The 23862-nt window shown below is 43.9% G+C and overlaps 1 protein-coding gene across 1 annotated transcript in view; it reads left to right on the forward strand.

Moving 5' to 3' along the window:
* The window catches only part of SORCS3 (sortilin related VPS10 domain containing receptor 3), a 446748-nt gene that overhangs the window by 271336 nt on the left and 151550 nt on the right, over nt 1-23862 (forward strand). Inside the window, exon 5 of the mRNA XM_016212097.2 lies at nt 7562-7635. Coding sequence (XP_016067583.2) covers nt 7562-7635 — 74 coding nt within the window. The remainder of the gene's footprint in view (nt 1-7561; nt 7636-23862) is intronic.

Below are 23862 nucleotides of genomic sequence, written 5' to 3' on the forward strand. Positions count from 1 at the left end.
ACACTGCAGTATGTTTTAAATTTTTAACCCAAATTTTAAAATATGGAGATTTTCCATAAAAAATCTGAAATTTCAGGCTTCTTTGGAAAAGTATAAAGCCTGACCACCCTGGATCAGCTCTCCTGTTCAGATAAGGAACAGCTAAGCCCAGTTTTAGATGGCGCATGAGCTCTCTGGATTCCCTGTTTCCCCCCAGCATTGTGGTGAAACGCCGTCTGCCAAGAATTATCGTGCTTACACATGCTTTTCTTAGATCTAAAAGAAAAGGAAACATCTTTTGAACTCTCTCAAAGGCAGGAAAACAAAAGGTACATCATGGAGCACTATGCAGCTATAAAGAAGAAGGATCTCTTAGCCTTTGGCACAGCGTGGATGGAACTGGAGAGCATTATGCTAAATGAAACAAGTCAGTCAGAGAAAGACAAGTATCCCGTGATCTCACTCATACGTAGACTACAATGAACAAAATAAACTGATGAACAATCCAGAGACACAGAAGCATGGAAAAGACTGAGGGATCTCAGAGGGAAGGCAGATGTAGGGGAGAGGGTGGGGAGAGATCAATCAACGAAATTATATGTTTATATGCATCACCTATGACACAGACAATGGTAGGGGAAAGCCTGGGGGTGGGGTGGAGAGATCAATGGGGGGAAAAAGGGACATCTGTAATACTTTCAACGATAAAGATAAATTTTTTAAAAATGGGGGAAGTCTTCTTGGGTAAGCAAATACATTTCCTTCATGTTTTAAGTGCCAGCAAAATGAACCTGTGTCTAATAAATCCAAATAATGGTCCTATTTATCTTATCCATCTTTCACATATTCAACTATCAACTTGAGGTCATTTAACTTCTTGATCTTCATTGGAATATAGGGTTCCCGAAGGCAGAGACTTTTTGTCTGTGTGGTTCACTGATGTATCCTTAAACCATAGAACAGTTCTTACTTCTTAATAGACTTGATCAATATTTCAATGAAGGAATGAATGATGTCAGCCACCTGAGAGAAAGAAAACCTCTATGGCTAGAAATCTTCAAAAAGGGTAGAAAAACAGTGGCTTCTACGAAAGAATGGCATGACCGGGTGAATGTCTGTGTTTTTTTATTTTTTATTTATTTTATTAAAAAAAAAAATCTTTATTAATTGCAGAGAGAGGAAAGGAGAGGGAGAGAGAGAGGTAGAAACTTCAAGGATGAGAGAGTCATTGATCAAGCCCGCAACCCAGGCATGTGCCCTGACCAGGAATCGAACCCCGATCACCTGGATCCTAGGTCGACGCTCAACCACTGAGCCACCCCCGGCCGGGCTGTGTTTTTTAAAATAAATATTTTTATGGTTTAGATGCCTTATATCTTCCAAGGGCAAAGGCAAATGACTGCTGAGGACAGAAGCTCTTACGTACCCAGAGCTTAGAGGGATGTCGGGCGGGATTGTCCCCACCAGTTATCAAGAGAGGAGTTCCTGGGAGAATGTCTGAGGAAGGAGCCAGGGGCCCATGTTGGAGAGCATCCTTTGCTGCTGCGTGACCCTGGCTTCTCTCTCAGCGCCACAAACACTGCCGCGGCCCAGGGGATTCTCCCTGCAGCCCTCTGCGCCCAGCCAAGCCCCCCACCCCTCTGCGGCTGCCAAAGTAATAGGCGCAGAACCTGTATTATTTTGAGCAGAATTTAGCCTCATTTTATTTGAAAGACAAAATTCTTATAACCACGGTTCAGCAGAATGCTACCTACACTATTTTTTGAGGAAAATAATAGGACAGTTACGCAGTAAGTTTGCATTTGCCTACAGGGGGGAGCTTTTATATAAATTAGCTCTCAATCTCCTTCTTTCCTCTATAGGGGAGATCTTCCGGCTCTAGGGTGTCTGGCTAGGACGCTAAAACCTGCCATAAAAGTGTATATTTTGTTTCCTTTCCTGATTATGTCTAGTTGCCGCCATAGGGCTATTATGAACTCACATTTATTTTTAAAAATATCCTTAAGGGTGCAGTAAAAATGCATAGGACAGGGAAATACTGGCCAATGAGAGTTTGGTTTTTAACCACAGTTTAACAACTTGGCCTCTACACCAGATTTCTGGACTCATAACTGGATGACGAGATGTGGAGATGACAAAACTACAGAGAAGTGCAGCCAGATCTGTCCTGATTACTCCTGGTGGAAGGTGTGAGATGTCTGTGCCACTTCCCTAGGGCTCCTGTAACAACAGGCCACCAGCCGGGCATAGTAGACCTCCAACAGTAGAAATGTGTTGTCCCACAGTTTGGGGGGCTGGAAGTCCAAAATCAATGTGTTTGCAAGATCAAGCTCCCTCTAAAACCCAGGGTTCTTCTTATTCGTAGCTCGTGGTGATTCGTCAGCAGTCTTCAGCACCCCTTCAGCCCTCCGTCTTCTCATGGCCTTCTCTCCGGGCCTTCACACCCTCTTCCCTCTGTGCCTGTCTATGTGGCCAATTTTTTTTTCTCCTTATGAAGATACCAGTTATTTTGGATTAGGGCTCACCCTGACCTCATGTTCACCTGATTACCTCTGCCAAGGCCTCATTTTCAAATAAGGTCACACTCTGAGACCCTGGGGGTTAAGAATTCAACCTGTCTTTTTCAAGAGGATACATGATATAACCTCCCCAACGCAATCATATTATTTTTTGCACTTAAGCTTTTCAGATACAATTTGTTCTTCCTGTGGAATATTATTACATTGATTAAATTGCCTCTTTAGTTCTTCAGCTATCAGATGCTCTTCCCTGGCAGGCTGATGTAATTAGGTAACTAATAACTGAATCAATAAGGAAAAGAGCGTGTTATTTCATATTTTCCAGCTGTTCCGATGACTCATTTAGGGCTGTGTGTGTGTTGCTACTGAATACGTGCTTGTTAAGAGAGTGGAAGGAGGGGAAAGGGGGGCTCTGGGTTGCTCTGGTGAAAGGTCAGGGATGACGTCCGCACATGAGGGGCGTCAGGAGGCAGGATACGAGGGGCAACCTGGCCTTGTATGTGTAAGTAACTTTGTATAAGCAAGAACGGTTTTAAAAGATATTTATTGTTCGGGAAGTATACTTTGTTTCATTGTTGCATGAAACATGTTGGGTTGAAGCCACACGGGACTATATAGGCACCACGAGAGCCAATACCCTGCCTGTTCCTGGAAGGATTCACCACTATGCACCGTAATCTCTGTGAAATAACTCTTTATGGAAAAATCCCATATTGCCTTGTCTAATTCCAGTTCCCTCACGAGAAAATTGGAACTTTAATCCGTGGATCTTTAAAAAGTGGTTTTAGAGATAAATATAATGTGTTTATTATAGTTAGAAAGTTATTATTATAAAAAATATAAGTTAAAAAAAAGCACAGGCTTGTATTACTATTGAAATATCTATCCGTTGTAAAGAAATCTGAAAATGACAGAAGGATTTCAAAACTATAAAAATTATCCATAATCCCACAATTCATAGATAACCACTGCTAATATTTTGACATACTTCCTTCTAATACGTTTCAAGTTTTGTGTGTGTGTCTGTGATACTACTTTAAATAGTATTAATGTCAATGTATGCATGTTTTGTAATATATTATACATTATATAAATTTTTTAAATAAATTATATATTATGAACATTTCATATCATCAAATACTCTTCTAACACTATTAAATGGTTGCTTATGTGTTTTATTTCTATTTGAATGGTAGAGCTTTAATTTTTTAATTATTAAACTATTACATATTTATAATAATTTAAAAATCTAGATAAACAAAAGAAGATAGCCCCAGTTGCCCACAAGCTTGCCATTGCGGAGATAGCTGGTGTGACTATCATGGCATACACTGCAGGGCAGCGTAGTTGTCTGAATTTATGTCTTCACTACTCTTGGCATTTCTCAACTTTGCAAGCCCAGCACTTAGTTCAGTGCTTAAAGCACAGCAGTTGCTTGATATACTTTTAGTGAACGAATGAATGAATGAATGAATGAATGAAGAAATGGACACACATAAGTACAAATGGAGGGGCTGCAAAGATCCAGCTCCTGGCAGAATAAAATTTGTTTCAGACTCAGCAACTTTGTCTCTAGATTGAGAGACAAAGTAGCTAACCAAGGCCCTTAATGAATAGGAGCCTGCTCTTTCTGCTCATCTGAATCAGCCTCTAGGCAGAGAATTCAATTTAATTTTTCTCCCATCAGTCAAACTGAAGAGCTGAAAAGGCAAAACCAGAGACAGGGGGAGGCAGGAGTGGAACAGGCTTGGATGAGACCAGCAGCTGATCTCTCATTCTTTCTCTGTTAGGAAGAGCAGAGACGAGAGGAGCCGTGTTTCTCCCACGGGGGAGCGCTGGCGGGAGCAGCGGCGGAGGGCATCCCGCCACCACCGGCGTCCTTCAGAATGGAAGGGCTGATCACTTCCCCAGGAAACTGAGACTCCCGCAGGGTCAGTGTGACCCTCAGGGCTTATCCCTGGCCTGTGTACATACTCCTCAGTGGGATGGGCTGGTCCTCACAAACCCGGTTCTTCCTCCTAAACCACCCCAATATCAACATACATACAGATAGATACAGAAACATCCACAAACCGAGGGATGGACGGAAGTATGACTGGAAAGAGAGACAGATTAATGGACAGGCAGACAGACAACCTCTACCTCCTTTTGGCCAGTAACTCCCATCATTTACCTCCTTCCTCTGAAAAGCTTCCTGCCAACCAAGCTCAAGACCTTGGCCATAGTGACACCTCTGTTCTTATTGTCTCTCCCACCCCGTAAAATCTCTACCCACCCCTCCTGTCCACACCTATCTCCAGAGGCCTAGCTCAGGATACAGTTCTCCAGGAAGCCTCATTGTTCCATTTCTACCCGTTAGCCTTGCCCATTTCCCAGCCTCTAGATCTTTAGCCTCTGCCCCGCTTCGCCCTTTGATGTGGTGAACCTGTGTCTATGTTTTGATGGTCAGCAGTTACCCTTTTTCTGCGTAAAGAACTGGATGTTGTTCTGTGTGCTCTGTAATTTAATGTGTAGAGCCGGTGTTGTTTTTTCACTGAGCTGGTAAAGAAAGGGACTGAGCGGTGGGGAACAGTGCTGCCTGTTGTCCCCATGTGCGGAGTCGGACACATAGCAGTTGGTACTTACTCAAGGAGTGAGAGCCCCGTCCGGGCAACTACGCAGAGAGCTGCGCGTTGGTGTGGTCTAGCACGAACTCCCCGTCAGCTCCATCAGGATCGACATCCTGGTTTTCCATATAGATGCTTTAGTCGCTTTGTAGACCAAGTGTCACTTTAGACTTTCTTAGTCTATAAAATGGGAATGCAGATATGTCTCCTTACTGCCTTATTGGCTAATTTGAGTATTAAGAGGCAGTATGTGTAACAATATCCCACATACACACGTCTGTTATTCGCTGGACAAAAAGAGAATTATTATGTAGTTAATAGTGTCAATGTTCAATAAATATTTGCTGAATTAAATTGATACAGTCCAAAATGTTTCCAAGCCCTCAAAACTTTTTTGAAATTACCAGAAATTCATTCAAAAACGATTTCTGTATGGGCTGTCCGATTATGGTCTCAGAGCTGAACAGATGACAGAGTTACCTGGGTGTGTTGCACTGGACAGCACAGCCCTATAGGTGAGCAGCCGCTGGGGACGTGATTACAGGGACATACACCACCTGACCCCGTTTCTGTAAACTTGAGGGCCACCTACTTTTGGGGTGGCCCTCAATTTCTCTACATATACAAGTTTGTGGGGGGAAACATAAACATGGTGAAATCTTCATTATAATCTAGATGCCATGATTCCATGGAAGGCGATGTGGTCTGGGCATCAGAAAACTTAGATCCTAGTTCCTTTGACCAAAACTTAACTTCTCCAGGATTGAATTTCCTTAACTGTGAAGGAGGCTCGTGTGGGTGCCAGGCGTTGTATATGCACTGATACTGAAAGCGGATGGGGCACGACCCCTGCCCCTCTGATTCGCAGTCCAGTGGGAGGGGAGGCAGGCCGACCATCAGTGGCTTAGTGTGAACCGCCTCCTACGGGCAGATGGTAAAATTAGCGGCGACCCGTGGAGCGAGCGGTGAACTCAGCCTGGGTGGATCAAAAAAGGCTTGAGAGCAGGAGTTTAAGTTAGTAATAACTGCCCTTCCTTTCTCCCAGGGTCTTTTTAAGGCTCAAATGTATGTGAGAGAGCAATGCGGTTGAACGATTATTATTGTTATTATCATTAATATCATGATCAGATTCAGATATTGTACTGTCAGGCTTTCCCCTGAAAACAGACCCCGCTCTCCTGTCTAGTCTCTTATAGGGATGCAGGCCTTTCCCTTGTGCATTACAAAGGAGTCAGACTCTACATCCATAAAATAAGTGACTGTGGCATCGGACTGTATTAGCCATGCAGAGGGCCCTTTATTATTTTTCCAAAGTTCTGGGGCTGTTCTGGAATATTTTCTCATTCTCTGAGTTGACCGCTTAAATTATTGATTTATGCAACAAATATTTGGTGAACACTCTGTGTGTATTCAAGGGCTATAAACGCAACTAAATACAGACAAACCTGAAAGACATAACCGCATATCAGCTTGTGATAAGTGCCCCGTGGAAACGCAAGATGCTTACGGTGAAGCGAGAAGAAAGAAAGATGCGTGGGCTGACTTGGTCAGAGCAAGCTGTGCAGAGGCAGGCACACTCGGGCTGGCCCTGCGCCGATGGGTAATTTTTCCTTCGGCACAGGAGTGGCCCTGTCTTTGACATCTTGCAAAAAACACTGGAGTATAAATAAATGAGCCTGGTGTCGTTAGGGGCAGTGAGGAGTCCATTTCCTTTAGAGTATATATAGGAGCCGTAAGAGATGAAGCTGAGAGCCCAGTGTTTTGCATGTGACGTCAGCTCAGATCCCAGCTGGTGAGCATTTTTTCACAGGTGTCCCACTTTCCCTCTGAGCACAGAACCCCCCTCTTTATCGTGATGTTGACCAGAGTGCCTTACGTGGAGGAGTTGTCCAATAAATACTTTGAAATAAGTGTTGCTGACTTGTTTTAGACATAGCTGAAAACTTTCATGGGTTTTGAGGAAAAGAGAAGATATAATTTTCCCAAAGTTTTTGACCCCCCAAAGGAGAGAATGGTTGATGGAATCAGAAATGGATTTGTACTCAGCTCACAAACATCAGTCGATCGGATAGATATTAAGCACCTACTTGTGCTGGGAGGTGTGAAGATACGCGGAGGACAGACATGTCATATAAATAGAGAGAGAGTAACATCGATGATGAGAGTCGTGGATCGGCTGCCTCCTGCACAACCCCTGCTGGGCATCGAGCCCACAACTCAGGCGTGTGCCCTGACCGGGGATCGAACCCGGGACCTCTCAGCACGTGGCTCGACGCTCAGCCAACTGAGCCACGCCGGCTGGGCTTTTCGTGCGTTTTTATCAGGATAAAACAGACGCCTGCTTGGGTGCGTTCGCACCCTGGTGTGTTGGGACGGCCTTCCCCAGGACGAAGGCTCTTGTATTCGTGCTGACAGTGTGCGTGATGCTCATGCTCTCCTCGCTTCATTCTTTTGCAGCTCTACAGCTCCATGGACTTTGGGCGGCGCTGGCAGCTCATGCACGAACGCATCACCCCCAACAGGTTTTACTGGTAAGCCCCACCCCAGACCCACCTTCCTGGGTAAAGGATTACCAATGGCATAGGGCCCTGGACAGTCCTTGGGCACCTGTATCACTTGAAGGCACGCGTGTTCTAGCCCTTTGTTACTCAAAGTGTGTTTTCTAGACCAGCAGCCTCAGCCTCACCTGGAAACTTGTTACAAATGCAGAATCGCAGGCAGGACTTGCAGATCAGGAGCCACCCTGTGACATCTTCCCTGGTGATTTAATGTGCGCATTAAAGTTCGAGAAGCACTGGGCTAGAGAGCCCAACACGAAGGCCATGCCAGGTGCTCTTAGCTGTGCACTAATCTCCCTTTATTTTGACAAAACAAATATTTTATGCACCTATTCGAAAAGGCAGCATTTCCTAAAACGTACTCTCGTTCCACAAGATGCTTCTCTCTTTATAAGTGTTTTTATGGTCAAATAATTTTAAATATTCATGGTCTAACTCTGCTGAAGACTCAGGATTCAGGTTAGGGTATTCCCTGAGTGGCGGCCCTGAGTGGAGAAAACTGCCGGACTTAAGGTGCTGATTTCTACACTCGTTTTACTACAGAACCTTCTTCTCGTGCCACACCAGATAAATCCTTCTGAACAACTTCTGGGGAGCACATTTTGAAAAAAGCTTTTATAGGAGTGAATGCGTGTTGCGCATGGAGAATTAGCCCTGCCCCCCGATCGGATAGTGTTCTTGTGAATCGGCGTTCCTTTACACACTCATACCGTTTTCCTCTTGGTTCCACAAGGTGGACTTGGTTTGGTATAATTTCGCCTCTTACTCGTCCTTGCTCTAAAGTGAAATGCTTTTTACCTGTGCCTTCACTTTATTTACGTAGAGGCGAAAGCCAAAGAAACAGAGGTTGGGAAGCGTGCACTGAAGTGTATGGCATGCTTAATGAAAACAAAACAACCTTCCCAATGGTTGGAAGCGGCGCCTACTGGATGCCTGTTTTGCATGCCCTGTTTAATCCCCTTAGACAGTCATCATGCGGCCACGTCTGGCCCGCGCAGGAGAGGGCGGGCGGGCCGTGTGTGCCGCAGGAAGGTGGCCGTGATGTGTCTCGCTCACACCCTGTGCGCCCATGTCTTTGGAAGGAGTGGCTTCACCTGGTGCCATCTGTACCTGCAGAACTAGGTCCAGAATTAAAAATGATTCCCAAAGCATCCTGCGAAAACCAGCTGTGTGTTATGCACACAGCCCAGAGCACTGGGGGAGGAAGGGAGTTGGATCGTAGCTCTAGATTCAATGCCCGGCCTATCCCCAGGTCTTTTGCCCTGTTCAGACCAACGGTTACTTGGGCTGTAACTATTGTTACAGTTATTACTTGGCCTGTACTTAGAACTGTTAAAGAGTTTGCAACAGACGCAGGCAGGAACAGGGAACACTCGTTTCTCTCATGTCCCAGCTGTGGAACGACAGCCTCTTGCTCGGCTAACCGGCCGGCGTCTCAGCGTCAGTGTTTGTCACTCAGAAGCCCTCGAACAAGCTCCTGAGCCGCGAAGGCCGTCCGCTAGCTGGGAAGTCGCGTTGATGGGAAAGGACGAGACGACAGACTGGATAAGCCTTGTCACCACTTCTGAAGGAAATCAAAATCAGTAGGAGGGGTCTATGCTTTCCTGTCTTTGCTGCGACCCCCCCTTGCTTTGTGCAGTGGAAGGAATAAGTCCCCGGGGCCTGACAGTTGTGTTTCATCTCTCCGCCACTCTGCGCTCCTCTCGTATATGCCCCATGGGGAAATATGAAACTTAGTGCCCGTGCTGGCGAGCCGAGTGGTAGCTGAAGATTCCATTTTTGTAATTATCGCTTCTTTGTTTCTGATGTATAATTACCATGATTAAGCTTTTAGGTATCAGAGGAGTCCCAGAGGAAGAGCGACTTTTTACATAGATCTTTCTTCCCCCCAGTGACAGAATCCAAGGCTGCTGGAAGCTCTGAACCACTTATGTTGAAAAGACATGGCCCGTATGGGTTAAGAGTGGAACTATCCACGTGGCACCTCCTAGAGACAAGACCAAGTGTGCATTTCTCTGGGTGTGGAGTCTGGCTTTGGCTGAGGCAGGGCCCTCTGTAAGCTGCGGTTTCCTCATCTGTGTAATGGGAGCACTGTTCTTCTTGTCAATTCCATAAGGTCATCGAACGGGTCAGATAGGATCAATTGTACCCTTGGCAATTTCGTTTCTCTGTTTTCGATTTATAATTTGTAAGTTATAATTCTTTAAGTGCCATACTTATTAGCAGTGCTGAAGACCATGGCACATAAGTGATTTGTCATTTTTCTGGGACACAACTGTAAGTCAGATGCGTGGTGAGATTAGACTGTATGCCCATGGACCTCTGGTAACAACTGAATGGGCCTAATTTACCTCCAGGGGTCCACACCTCAACCCAACTATGTGTTCCTCTACTCTTTGAGGCATAATTCTTATGAAGTAGTAAAAATTTAAACAACAATAACAACAAAAAGCCTTAAAATTACTTCTTCGGGAGGGATGGTGTAGAGTGAAGTGAATGGGGTTGGAGATGGTGGAGAAACACAGCGGGGAGGGCAGTCAGGCCCACAACAAGACAGTGAGATGAAAGAGCATGTTAAAAGACTTCTATCACGTGGTATGCAGACAAAGAGAGTGAACATGCGATTCAGAACTGATATTGCCCAAATATTGTTATTCGCAATTTGGGGACTTGCAAATGTCAGGTTTCTTCTCCCATGCAACCTTCAGAGGGTGGAAAGCAGTGTCCCGGAGAGGACTCGTGAGAAGATCACTCACGGAGAAGTGATTTCTGTCCAGGGTGCAGGAGGAAGAACCGACCCCACACAGGCCTCACACTTGCTCTCTGTCTCTGGTGACGATTCCCGTAATGGCTGTGGAAGTGTGTTGGAAATTGTCAGGGGCTATCGTTTTGATCCATTTCTTCCTGAGTGCCCCGCAGGGCCTGTGGGTGGGGCAGGGTATGGGGCATAATATTCATTAATATCAATAATAAAAGCTTCATTGAGAGATCACATTTCTTTATGAATTCCAGGTGTTCTAACTCCGTCAGTCAAGGTCACCTAGGAGCCTTACACACTGGAGGGGCTCAGCCATCAAACACATGCCCCAAGAATAGGATTGATGGGTCGGAAAACCCCTTTATGCGTGTGACCCTGTCACTCATTAGATACCTGGTTAACAGGCAGATCATCAGGCCTGTCTTATGCTCCCCATTCACCCCCCAACTGCTTCAGTGATTACAATTTGTAGGGAGAGGACAATAGTAGAATAAAGTCCTAACATAATCCCTCTCTACTCTCGGCTTGGGCAGCGAGCGACATCACTGGAAAAAGCATTGAGGGTTTTTATTGTTGTTGTTGTTTTTATATCCTACTGAGCTGCAAATGAATGGTATTTCCACTCTTCCTCTGGGAGATATTTAACAGGCAGACACATTCTGCTACAGGGAGATTGTTTTCTCTGCATATCCAGTGTGGATGCTTGTTGTGGTTCACAGCTTTGCCTCTGTGGCCCCTCTGTGGCCCCTCCCTAGGTGTCCACCCTCTTCCAGCATCTTTTCCAAGGAGTTCACAGGCATCCTTGGCCTTGCTGAGTTCTCTGTGTAACTGGACAGGCCTCCCAGTGCCTCTGGTCCCTGATGGCATTTGTTTGGACAGTATCCTGAAAGAGAAAGAATGCCCCCGTGGTCTCTTCCTCACTTATTCTGCCTCTTGAAAGATCAGGGTCTTTTGGTTTTGCTTCCCTGCCATCCCTGCAGGGAAGTGTTCTGATAAAGTAATACACCCTAAAGTGCCAGGGACTTAGGCTCTTACCCCTTTTCTGAGGTATTTGGATGGCAGTGTGGACTGGCCTTAGGAGTAAGAAACCCTTGGAGAAGTCAACAGGTGCAGTAGAAGTTCTAGATCAGCCCACTTTAGGGGGGTCAGGGCCAGGGTCAGCGAGGCCCTGCTCTTGAGCTGCGATGAGCCCGGTTGCAGGCTGAGGAGTGGCTGGTGCACAGGGACCGTCGGGATGGGCTCCAGGTCTCTGCTGTACTCGCTTAAGGTCAGCTAATGCTGACTGTCGATTTCTAGGATGGTTGTGCCAGCAGCTTCTTTTCTGCTTTTTCGGAAAGGCTGTGAGGGAGGTTGGGGAGTGAGGGGCAAACTGGGTCCCTCCTGGTGTGTGTAGATGAGTGGTCCTAGGGAAATGTCCTTTAAAGAAGAAAGGGATGGTGTGGAAATAGAGAGCAGGCTCCAAGTCCTTTGTTGCAGTCTTTCCTTTCCCGCCTTACATGGTTCTCATTCTAACTGGCCTCTTTTTGCATGATATGGTCTTTATATGTCGCCTAAACAATCACATAGGAATTTATAAAATCTTCCTTTTCTCTTATTGTTCTATTGCAACAATTTTTGTTACTATAATATCTGGGTAACAACTGTTTTTAAAATGTTATCTTTATTGTTGAAAGTATTACAGATGTCCCCTTTTTTCCCCATTGACCCCCTTCTACCCCACACCCGCCACTGCCCCCGGCCTTCGCAAACCCATCATTTTTAATTATCTATGCAGCACTTCATTACATAAAGATACATGCTTTATTACTACTGTATTTTATTTTTATTGGAAATAGAAATTTTTCATAGTTTTTATTATCATAAATGTCAGTTGCATTAATATTTTATGCATATTTCTTTAATGCCTAGGTTTGTTTTCTTGGGCCAGTGTCCTGGGTAACCCCAATAAAAACTCGATTGTGTTTCCCCAATCTCAGCAGAGTGTCACATTTTAACGGTATGGCCCAAATTCAACACTGAAAGCCTTTCAGAGCAATGTAGTTTTCAATTGAACATTTTCTTGAAGGGGGTTGCAAAGAAGCATTGCATCACGCAACACACAGCAGGTCTTCCTAAAACTTCTTCCTCCATGTCTGTCTCTCCAAAGTCCCGGTCATCATGGTAGTCATTTCTCACCTTTTCCTTCTCTTTCCATGGGCTCTGGGTCACAGAGGTTTATTACCCACTGGGCATCCCTTCCAGAGCCCCCCATGCCATAGCATGCTCCCCAAGTATCATAGCTTTTCTTATATAGAATAATCTACCCTCTCTCTTTACTTACCCATCTACCACTGTCACCCAACCCTCAGCAAATCAATGCATTATTCCTTAGGTGAACATCCCTTAAAACATTGCAGAGGGGGAGTTGGTAATTGTTAGGGTTCAATACTTTTAGTATAATCACCACTAGAAGGGGAATCATTCCATTAAATTATACGTATTTTGAGTATATTTTTAATGCCTATCATTAAAAATATTAACAAAATCGTGTGCTAGTATATATTCCCACATACAACATATGACAGTAGCAGTCTATTTATAATGAATATTTACTTCCTTCTTGTGGTAGGTAGCCTCCAACATGGTCCCTAATGATCTCTGTCTTCTGGAGGCCATGCCATTGTGTAGTCCCCTCCCATTAAATTTGGGCTGAATTTAGTGATTTGTTTCTAGTAAATAGCATGGGCTACAGATGAAGAGATGTCGCTTCAGACAATGGTTTTCGTCTTAGCTGTGCTCTCTCGCTTGCTTGGTAAAAGCAAACTGTCATGTTTTAAGCTGCCTTATGGAGAGACCCATGTGTCAAGGAACTGAGGGAAGTCTCCAGCCAATAGTAAGTGAGGAACTGAGGATCTCAGTCCAAAGCTCTGTTCCATTGAGGAACAACTGAATCCTGCTGACAATCAGGCGAGTGAGTTTGGAAGTAGATCCTTCTGCAGTCAGGCCTTCTGATGAGATTGCAGCCCTGGCAAGCACACTGATTTAACTCTTGTGAGAGACCTGGAGGCAGAGGTACCCAACCCAGTCATACCCAGATTCCTGACTCATAAAAACAGTGAGATAATAAATATTTGTTTTTAGCTGCCACATTTGATGGTAATTTGTCACACAGAAATAGATAACCAATACACTTCTCCCTGATTTTTTTTTTTTGCTTGTTTATTTTTGAATATCAGATAACTGCTTCTTTCTTGGACCATTTCTCCCATTTTCCTTTTACTGGTATCACCCCCCAGATATTGAGCTTTGCTAATTATTTGGGTCTACTGTGATAGTAAGGAAATATCATGATGTCCTGATAATCTTGACATTTTGATGGGCAGATTCTATGGGGTTTAATGGTTGAGTAACAGACCTCAGAGCCTTATCCTCTGATTGAGGCTCATTTAATATAATGAGGTTGTCTGGTCCTATTGTATTCTATTCTATTCTGTTCTGTTCTTTTCTATTTCTAACCTACATTTTGATGGCAGGATCGCATTTTCTGAGAATATTGCTGATTCTGAATATGTGTGTGTGTCCGTGTATAGATGTGTGTGTAAACATACATGAGCCAAGTGTGCACATGCCCATTTAGAGAAGTGCTGATTTCCCTTAAGGCATAAAATCCCTTGAGCCTGGGTCCTAGAGTTACCCACCTCAGCCTGGTAGCAGCTGTGGGTGTAGAAGACATAGGGAAGAGATGCAGAAGCTGCAAATGGGGAATGATTACCTTGAGATAAAGTGTCTGGAGTGCACCTTTACCTCAGTTTCAACTCTATAGATCTCACCTGTTCTTGAATACATTGTACGTTTTGCTGAACAAATGGGCTCCATCTATTCAGACAGGAACTCATTTAAACCTCAGACTAAGGCTCCTGAAGAACCACATGCCAAGCCATCCTTAGGCTATTAATGCATTATCCACGACAGAGACAGAGTTAAGGAATAGGCAGAATGTCTTGAGATTGCTTCCTGGAAAATCAAGGCCTTTTCAAACAAAGTTAACATTATGGGCTGAAATTTTGAAGCTGCCTGTAAATGTGCATCTACAATTTTGCAAACACAGTCATTTGCAATCTCAAGTAATAGGATTTAGGCATCAACCTGATATAAGGGATCAGATTTAGAGACCCTTTGCAAACCAGGGTATGCCACAAATAATATTTAATTCCGCTCTCCCTTGCATTTTTAAAATGGCGAAGCAATTTAAAAATGCATTACATTCAAAATAATACATGCAAGGTCAAGAGGTGAAATGTGAAAGCTCAGCTTGCAAGCAGAAAACGGTTTCTACTTTGCTGGTGGGGGCTGTCCATGCTGTACGTCTGGTTGCATGTTGGCCTTGGAAGGGCTATCTTAACGCTGAGGAAAATGCAATGCTCAGGATTTACACGTGGTAATCTGCCAGTGCACTGAGGAAGGCTGAACGCTCACCTTTTCCTTGGATATCATCAAGATGTACTGGACTCATGTGATACCAATGCTTAGCATATGTCAATTTTATGAGAGAGGGGGAGAAAGGAGACATATGTAGCTAATTACCTAATGAGTTATGTACTATGAGACCAAGGGGTCATATTTGACCCTGCCTTGGGAAATCTGAAAAGATTGGTGTTGTGTTAAACATGAATTCAAAGATCCACTCACCTAATTCATGCAACAAAAATTCCAAGGTGGAAATGGAAACACCATTCTATTCTCTTTCCCTAGCGCTTTGGCCAGTGTCTCCACAATTACAGACACATGCCTTTCAAATGCTTTTTCCACCCCGATGGTTATGTGGAGAACATCAAAAATATCCATTCAGCTCAGAGACAGTGGAATCTCATTGATAATAAACTCTCCAAGGGGAGAAAATGTGACTGTTCTCACAGCAGGTGAGACTTCAGCTGGCTATTGAACCTTCGGGGCAGGCTCAGGAGAGATCCCAGGCGGAGTAGAGAGGCCTGACTGCTGTTGTCTTCCTGAAGCTCAGGATGCTCGCCCCTGGCTTGCTCCTTACAGGAAGAAGCGGGAGGGTGAATGCACCGATAGTAATGAGCTGCTCAGCAGCCCTGTGAGCAGGGACTGTGAGAACTGGAGGGTCAGGGAGAGGCCTAGAGGGAGAGGAAAGTGAAGAATTTGAGCTGAGCAGCCCAAGGAGAGACACCGCCCTGAGGGCTTGGAGGCTGGTTAAACGCAGTTTGGATGCACAGTTGCAGGAGGAAGGCCTCACCCTTGTTTTCCCTGAGGGAATCTACAAGCGTCCGCCTCCAGCCTGGGTTGTGTGCGTACTAGTCTGTTCAGGCTCCATGCAAAATGCCAGAAATTTTTTTTCTCACTGTTTTGGAAGCTGGAAGTCTGAGACAAGGGTGCAAGCGTAGTCGGTTTCTGGCCAAAGTCTTCCTCCTGCCTTGTGGATGGCCACCTTCTTGCTGGGTCCTTCTGTGGTAGAGTAGAAGAGAGAGCAGGCAAGCTCTCTGGGGTCCCTTCTTACGAAGGACATGCGTCCCGTCACGAGGGTCCCACCCTCATGACCTTCTCTAAGCCTCATTGCCTTCCATAGGTCCCATCTCCAGATACCCAGATACCGTCATGTTGGGGATATGGGCTTCAATATGTGAGTTGGGGGGGAGGGCACAACTCAGTCTATAGCAGGGTAGAAAGCAGGGAAGAGCCTGAGAAGGAATGAAAATTTTCTAGAGAACATCTCACCCAGAAAGGCTCTGAGGCAGAAATGGAGAACGCTGGCGGGAAAAGGAGGGACGATGCCAAGGTGACAAAACTGATGTTAAGAGAGAAGGGATGCCATTTAACTACTTTTTCCTGATTGTAGATACAATACGAACTTGTTTTAGACATTTAAGAAAATGCATAAAAAGAAAAAGAAAAAATTATCTATAATTTCACTACCCAGAAAACGCCACTTAAAAAAAAAAAATCAAGTACTTCTTTCTATATGTTACCCCCTATCATAATATATTTGTAAACATCCTTAAGTTTTTATCACAGTCTAGATCATGCTGTTAATAAAATTTTGTATTTTTTAAAAAATAAACGAACATTTTTTTATATACTTTTATTGATTTCAGAGAGAGGAAGGGAGAGGGAGAGAGAGATGGAAACATCAAGGATGAGAGTCATTGGTTGGCCGCAACCCGGGCATGTGCCCTGACTGGAAATCGAACCCTGACCTCCTGGTTCTTAGGCCGACGCTCAACCACTGAGCCACGCCAGCCAGACAACATCTTTATAACATCCTCTATACTTTCTCAACATGATTTAAAACTTGCATTGCTTGCTTTGTATTCTAATTGGTGGATATATAATAATTGAATCACTGTTTTATCATTCAACATTGATCTTGCTTCTAAAATTTTACTATCGAAGAAGGCATGGGAATGTTGTTTTGAAAACCTTTAAGTAATTATTTGTTCAAGGTCTGAGTGTTATAACTCTTAAGGATAGACTACCAAAACAATGTGTATGTAAATAATGTCATGCCAAATCGTCCTCCAGAAAGTCTGTACCAGTTTCCACCTCAACCAGTAAAATACCATTTCACTACACCTCATAAAAATTTAATTTAAAAAGTAATCTAATTTCATATGCAAAAATGGATCTCCCTTGTTTTAATTTGCATTTCTTATCAGATCAGTGAGTTTAGACATGTTTTCAAATATTTATTAGCCATTGTGTTTCTTTTATGCGACCATCTGTTTTTGCTTTTTTTTATTATGAGTTCTTCATATGGTCTCTAATTTTGTTTCAATATTGTTCCCAGTTTGTTCTTTGGGTTTTACTTGCCTTATAATTTTTAACATACTTTTTAGTTTTAAAAAAAAATTGATAAAAATCTTTTTACTTTTCTTATTATAATTTTTTTATTATTTGATGTTCAGATAGTACCCTCAGCCTGTGATCATGTAAATATTATCTGAAGTTTTCTGATTTATAATGCTGCTTTATTAAATATATAACTGTACTATGTATGCTATTTATAAATTATATACTAGATAATACATCAGACATAAAAATACTGAGCTTTCTTTTACATTATGATGCAGAAATCTCACCCTATTATTTTTTTTTAATGTTTTTTATTGATTTCAGAGAGAGAGGAAGGGAGAGGCATAGAGAGTTAGAAATATCGATGAGTCAGTCCTGGCATGTGCCCTGACCAGGAATCGAACCTGTGCCCTCTCGGTTCATGGGTTGACACTCAACCACTGAACCACACCAGCCGGGCTCACATTACTATTTCATCATGTGACTATGATCATCATTTAATCAGTTTAATAATTTTATCCATATGGATGGATATTTCTAGAATTTATGGGATTTCTATATACTGTTTCTGGTAAAATAAAATCCAATGGACATGCCCCAGTTAATTCTGTACTCATATTTCTGACTGTTTCGTGTGATGGTTTCCCGTCAGGGAAACTGGTCATAAGTTGGGTACTCTTGAGGCTGGTAGCATTTGTCAACTTTTATTCTAATGGATTGGTTTGTCCCCTGTGCTGAGCTGGACCCACTGTGTTTAATTATTGTTTATAACACAACATAATACCCAGCTGGGCAAATCTCCTCTCCTGAAAACCATAGCAAAATAAAACAAAAATAAATAACCATCTTCTTTTTCAAAATATCCTTGGCTTATGGTACTCATTTATCCATCCAAATGAATCAGGAATCACTTTGTCATGTTCCCAAATCTCCCAATTCCCCCACCCCATAAAGCAACTATTGATCAGAATTGCAGCAAAGCTATTATTAATTCATTTGGAGAGAACAGAATGTTTTTCAATATCCAGTTTCATTTTTGACCGTATGGTTTGTCTTTCCTTTCATTCCATTTCTGTGTGTTCCTCGGTAAGTTGTATAGTTTATTTCATATCAGCCCTACACAGTTTCAGCTAATATTATTTCTAGGAATTTTCAACTTTGGTGCTAATTTAAGTAAAGATATTTTGCACACAGCATCTCCCTTCAGACTGGCATGACTGACGGGTAACCACGAGGTGTATCTGTAATTTGCCTGCACTCATACATAGTTGGTACCCTAAGGTTCTTTACCTTACAAAGAAAATATGTTTTTATAAACTTTAAGTGATTGGAGAATGTGATGTGACTAGTAGGGGTTTTGGGATCTAAATAGGAGGGGAGCTCTCCCCTTGATAGCTCTGTGCCCTTGGACAATTGTTTTCATCCCTGTGCCTGATGCCCCGCAGTCTGAAAGGACCCTGGATGGTATCTCCTGCCATTGTCTCGTGGCTGAATGCCAGTCTTCTCAGCCTGGCACATAGTAAGTACTCAATAAATATTAGCTATAAAATTAATAATAAAACAGCTTATAATATGAGAGGATAATTGGACAAGATGACCTTCCTCCTTAATTTGGTGGCAAATAGCTCTTTGCATCTCTTTGAAACTACGCGAGGTTCGGTAGGTCCGAATATTATTTTTCTTCCCACAATCAAATCCCACTGCCTAATAGTCTGTTTGTATTTCTGATCTGTTTTTCCAGCTATCAGCATATGTCTTAATATTTATACTTATTAAAACTATTTTTAGAGAAAATTATTTCTGGCTTGGTGTTAATAAAATTAAATAAAATTCATCAGACCATAAACTAAATTTGGTGCTGTATCAGATCATGTGTGTTTCAACAGACGTGATGCGAATGTTGAGACAGGTCCATGCAGATTGCCCAGGGACCATGGACAGAGATGGGAAACAGCAGAAGAATATTAGGGGAGGTGCTGTGGTTGCCCAGAGGAAGGAGGGCTCAGGCGAGCCTGGCAAGCCCGTCATGCCTTCCTGGAGGAGACCTGGAGAATCTTTAATAGTGGATTCAACTGGCGAGGAAGAAAGGGAGACAGTTTACTCTGGAAGGGAGAATTGGAGCCAGCCTAGGTCGTGGTATGTTTGGAGAGCAGTTTATAGATCTGCTAGAATAGGAGTCTCAACTTCAGCATTTTTGACATTTTTTTTTTTAATTTTACTGGATAATTATCCTGTGCATGGTATGATGTTTAGCTGGGTGCCTGGTCTTTGCTCCATAAATGTCCACAGCATCTCTTTAGTTGTGAAAATATCTCCAGATATTGCCAAATGTTCTCTGAGGGGCAAAATACCCCTCCCCCCTGCCACTGAGAAGCACAATGCTAGAAAAATAGGATTTGCATTGAGAGACAGTGGGAAATAAAAGTAGGAACATAAACTACATTCAGATTATAAAAGGGCGGCCTCTAATATTAGGTAAGTAGTTTAGACTTGTCTTTCTGGTAATGGAAGGCATTCGTCTTTTGTGCAAGGAAATGACATGATAGTCATGTTCAATGAAGATTTATTGGCAGTTAGCACTTTCCTTGAGATGTCCAAGTGCATTCCTGTGCAACTTTCCATCAATAAATAAGGTACTAATATTCTTCACCACAGATGCAAAATATTTTAAAGCATTCTGGTCCTGAGATCCATTCTCCAGTGAAAAATTATGTAATTATATACTTTTTAAAAGTATATACCTAATATGTTTTAAAAAATGACACATTTTTGTTTATATTTTAATCAGTACAGTATTAATGAACCTTGTTAAAGTAAGGACTTAATCATTTTAACACAACACCTTTTATTTTTTCTTGCCCTTTTCTAACTTTTGTACACATGAAAGTCATTTCTCACAAAACTGTAGTTATGTTATAGCCCCATTTTATGTCTTTCTGGTTTCACTTACACCCAGCTAAATGACATTCTGTACGTGTGCATGAAGATCATTTTGATAGTGGCAGAATATTCCACTCAGTTATACTAAAGAACTATGAAAAAGTGAGAGTGGGAAGGAGCCTGAAAGGAGATCCAGCCTGGGGATTCTTTGGCAGTGCCCTGGGAAGCTCTTGGGGGGGGCTGGTACATTGCCCCAGCGACCCCCTGATACACAGAGAAGCCTGCGGGTGCTGAGTGGCCAGGTCCTCCCGTTTTGGCTTCAGCCAGAAAGACGAAGCTTCTTAATTCATTTTACATATGTGTCTTCTGCAGAATAGTACTTTTGAAGATAGAAGACTATTTATGAAAGAAACAAAAGTGTTTACAAAATAATTGATCTAGACTTTCTTTTCTTTTTTTCTGTTCCTCTTTTTCACTTTTCTTGCCGAGAGAGAGAGAGAGAGAGAGAGAGACAGAGACAGAGACAGAGACAGAGACAGAGACAGAGACAGAGACAGAGACAGAGACAGAGAGAGGAGCCTGGGGAGGGTGTGTGTTATGCAGAGAAGGCTTTGTGGAGATGATCCCTGAACTGAGTTTGAGGGTGGTGGTTTTTTTCAGCTTACAGGAGCCGCACATGGGAGTGGTGACAGCTTTCAGTGTCTCCCCTCAGAGGTCACACCACCCTGAAACGTCTGAATCCACAGTGCAGACAGCGCTTGGGTGGGCCAAGCCTTTGCCAAACTCACCAAGCCTGCTGTGTTAGTGAGGATACTGCCTGGTGACCCTCTTCTCCACCCATGGGCTTACCTTGATTTGCCAAAATCATGTCACAGTCACACGGACATGATCTTGGCAATTTAAGTGCTAATTCATGGAGCCAGCTGTAAGAGAGGAAGCAAGGCGATGGTGATCGGGTTGCAAGAAAGGGACCCTTTTATTTGCTTGGTGGCAAACGGTCCTGAGGATCAGTTAGCCACACTCTGCCTATCTTATTTTATTTTTCTCGAAGGGATGCCTAGGACAGGAAATTCTTTTAGGAAGCTATGTTTTTTTCAGTCGTTAGCATATTGCTTTTCAGACCAGCAGTTTTCCTCCTGTGCCCATGTTTTGTGCGCATCTGAACCTAGCCACTGGCGTTTGCTCCCACCGATCGAGGGCCAGAATTCTGATCGAGGATCCATGGCGATTCTCTTCAAATGCCCCCAAATCAGGACGCACGCTCCCCCTTTAGCCACCCCAGTCTTACCTGCTCTTTGGAAAGGCAGCCTGGTGATGGACGGGGAGGCCCCAGCCCTCCGCGCCTCCCGGCGGCAGCCCTGTCACCTTCAGACAGCCCTCAGCCTGTCCCTAACCGTGTGCGGCAGAAGCTGCCAGGTCGTTTGGGCAGAGCCTGCGCGCAGCCCCCGGGGATCTCTGCTGCGCCCACTCAGCACTTTGCATGAACCTGAGGGGACGGAAGCTTCGAAAAGGTCAAGCCCCGGAACCAGCCTGACCGCCACAGGGCACTAACGTGCAAGGACGGCCCGGCCCAGGCCCGGCACAGTGTGCCATTGAAATGGGACAGCTGTGCGCTTGGCCAGGTGCAGCTGGGACTAGGAGATCCAAGGTCTCGCTTCACACATTTTTTAGCATTATTGTTCCCCTTTTAGCAAGTGTCATTAAAAAGAAGGGACAGTGACATGGAACAAAGGGAGCTGGGTTTATGACCCTTTATTTTGGGGAGGAGGTTTGGAACGTGAGCTACCTAATTGGGGAGCCATGCCTCCTTTCTCCTTTCCTGTCTTTTCTTCCTTCCTTCCTTCCCTCCTTCCTTCCTTCCTTCCTTCCTTCCTTCCTTCCTTCCTTCCTTCCTTCCTTCCTTCCTTCCTTCCTTCCTTCCTTCCTTCCCTCCCTTCCTCCCTCCCTCCCTCCCTCCTTCCTTCTTCTTTCTTTCTTCGCCTTTAAAAATGCGAGATTTCTTAGGATTTTTCCAGAGCTGAGAGAAATTCAATAAATTAAGTAGAGAAAATCTGTGACTCACCTGAAACTAATATATTGAATGTCAAATGTAATTAAAAAACACACGTAGTGTGGCCAGGCATCGGGATGTCTCTGGCTTTCTGTGTATCTACCTGCAGAATTCAAGGGCTTACGAGAAGGCCTTGGAGGCCTGAGCCGATGCCTTCAGCCCGAGTCCTCGACCCTCTTGCCGCCTGGATGCTGCTCCCCATCGCGGGGTGGTGGCAGAAGAGGAATTCCTGGTCACTCCTCTCAGGGGAGAATTCTGTTTCTCTGATGATGGTCAAGGGAGAGCCTGTAGAGGATTGACCTGAGCTTGTTAAAAACGCAGATTCTTGATCTGAACCTCTAGCCCTAGGCGTCAGGGCTTTGCATTTTAACACTCTCTCCCTGCAAGTTTTGGAAACCAGAGGAGGTGGTTAGGCAGGTTTGAAAACCAGAAGGCAAATCAGTGGGGTGCCAGGTGTGGTGCTTTGAGTGGTCTAGACTGGGACCCTTACCAAAAGCCCTCTCCTTTCTCTGCAGTATTTGACACCCATAGTTAAAATCAATGAAGACACTGCAATCAAAGAAAACATTGCCACCTCCAGGCATCTTTTTAAAATGCAAACCATCCAGGCTAAATGAGATAATACGTTTAAGTGTGCTTTGAAAGCTGTGAGGCATTATTGAAATGTTTTGTAAATGTAAAATGTTGTATAGATGTTAGCGATTATGAAAACAATGCCTCTAGTTTTTATTAACACATTGGCATGAATGAGGTTATTGATTTTATCAGTGTTTACTTAGATGGACTAACTGAGGAATTCCAAGAGGAGGCTTTGCCTCCCTACCCTGTGAAAGTGTATACATACAAAGGGGTGTAAGAGGCATTAGGGGTGGGCTATTGTTCCAATTCTCGGTTCTTTCTTAAGTAACAGAACTATAGTTTAAACTTGTTGCCAAGTAACTCTGTGTTGCATTTGACTATATATGTAGCAGTTACTTTCTCAACCCCTTGACTGTGGGATCATGTGTGTGACCTTTCTTTAAGTTGAGCGGATGTGAGCCAAGCAGAAGATATTAAAATGTCTGTCTGGGTAGGTGTGTCTCTGTCACCTTTGCCATCCCATGGGAGCTGTTCCTCTTCATCTCAGACCCCACAATGAACATATGGAGCATGCCTAAGCCCACATCTCAGTGAGGAGCCAAGCTCTGCCCAGTCCTAGCTTGGAGCAGGCCTCCCATGGGGTACAGCCTCCACAAGCCAATACCCCGCTGACCCCTAGAGGTACAAACAAATTAAATAACTGTGGTTATAAGCCACTGAATTTTGGGATGGCCCTTTGTGCAGCAAAAGCTAACATAGTAGGACAAAGAAAAGTTGAGACAAATGGACACATGTCTGATACAAAGGATGGTGAAGTGCCACGAGAGGGATACAGCCTGAGATAGAGGGATCATCTATCTCAGGTGATGGCATCGATGACGCCTTCATGGAGGAGGTGGCATCTGAGAGGAAACTTAAAAGATGGGTTCGATTACAACAGGCAGAGCTTCTGTGTGTACTTGTGGGCCTTCTGGTGTGACGTAGTGATGGGCGTTTCAGGCAGAGGAAGGAACAGCAGGAGAGCCTCAAAAGGGGGAGAACATGGGTTGTGTTTAGAAAATTGTTACTAGTTCAAGCTGTCATGAAGTTCAAGTTCTATGCTTGTGGGAGAAGAGATGCGGATAAGGCTGGAAAGAAGATTAAA

The sequence above is a fragment of the Miniopterus natalensis genome, chromosome 14 (genome assembly GCF_054644295.1).
Source record: "Miniopterus natalensis isolate mMinNat1 chromosome 14, mMinNat1.hap1, whole genome shotgun sequence".
Lineage (NCBI taxonomy): Eukaryota > Metazoa > Chordata > Mammalia > Chiroptera > Miniopteridae > Miniopterus > Miniopterus natalensis.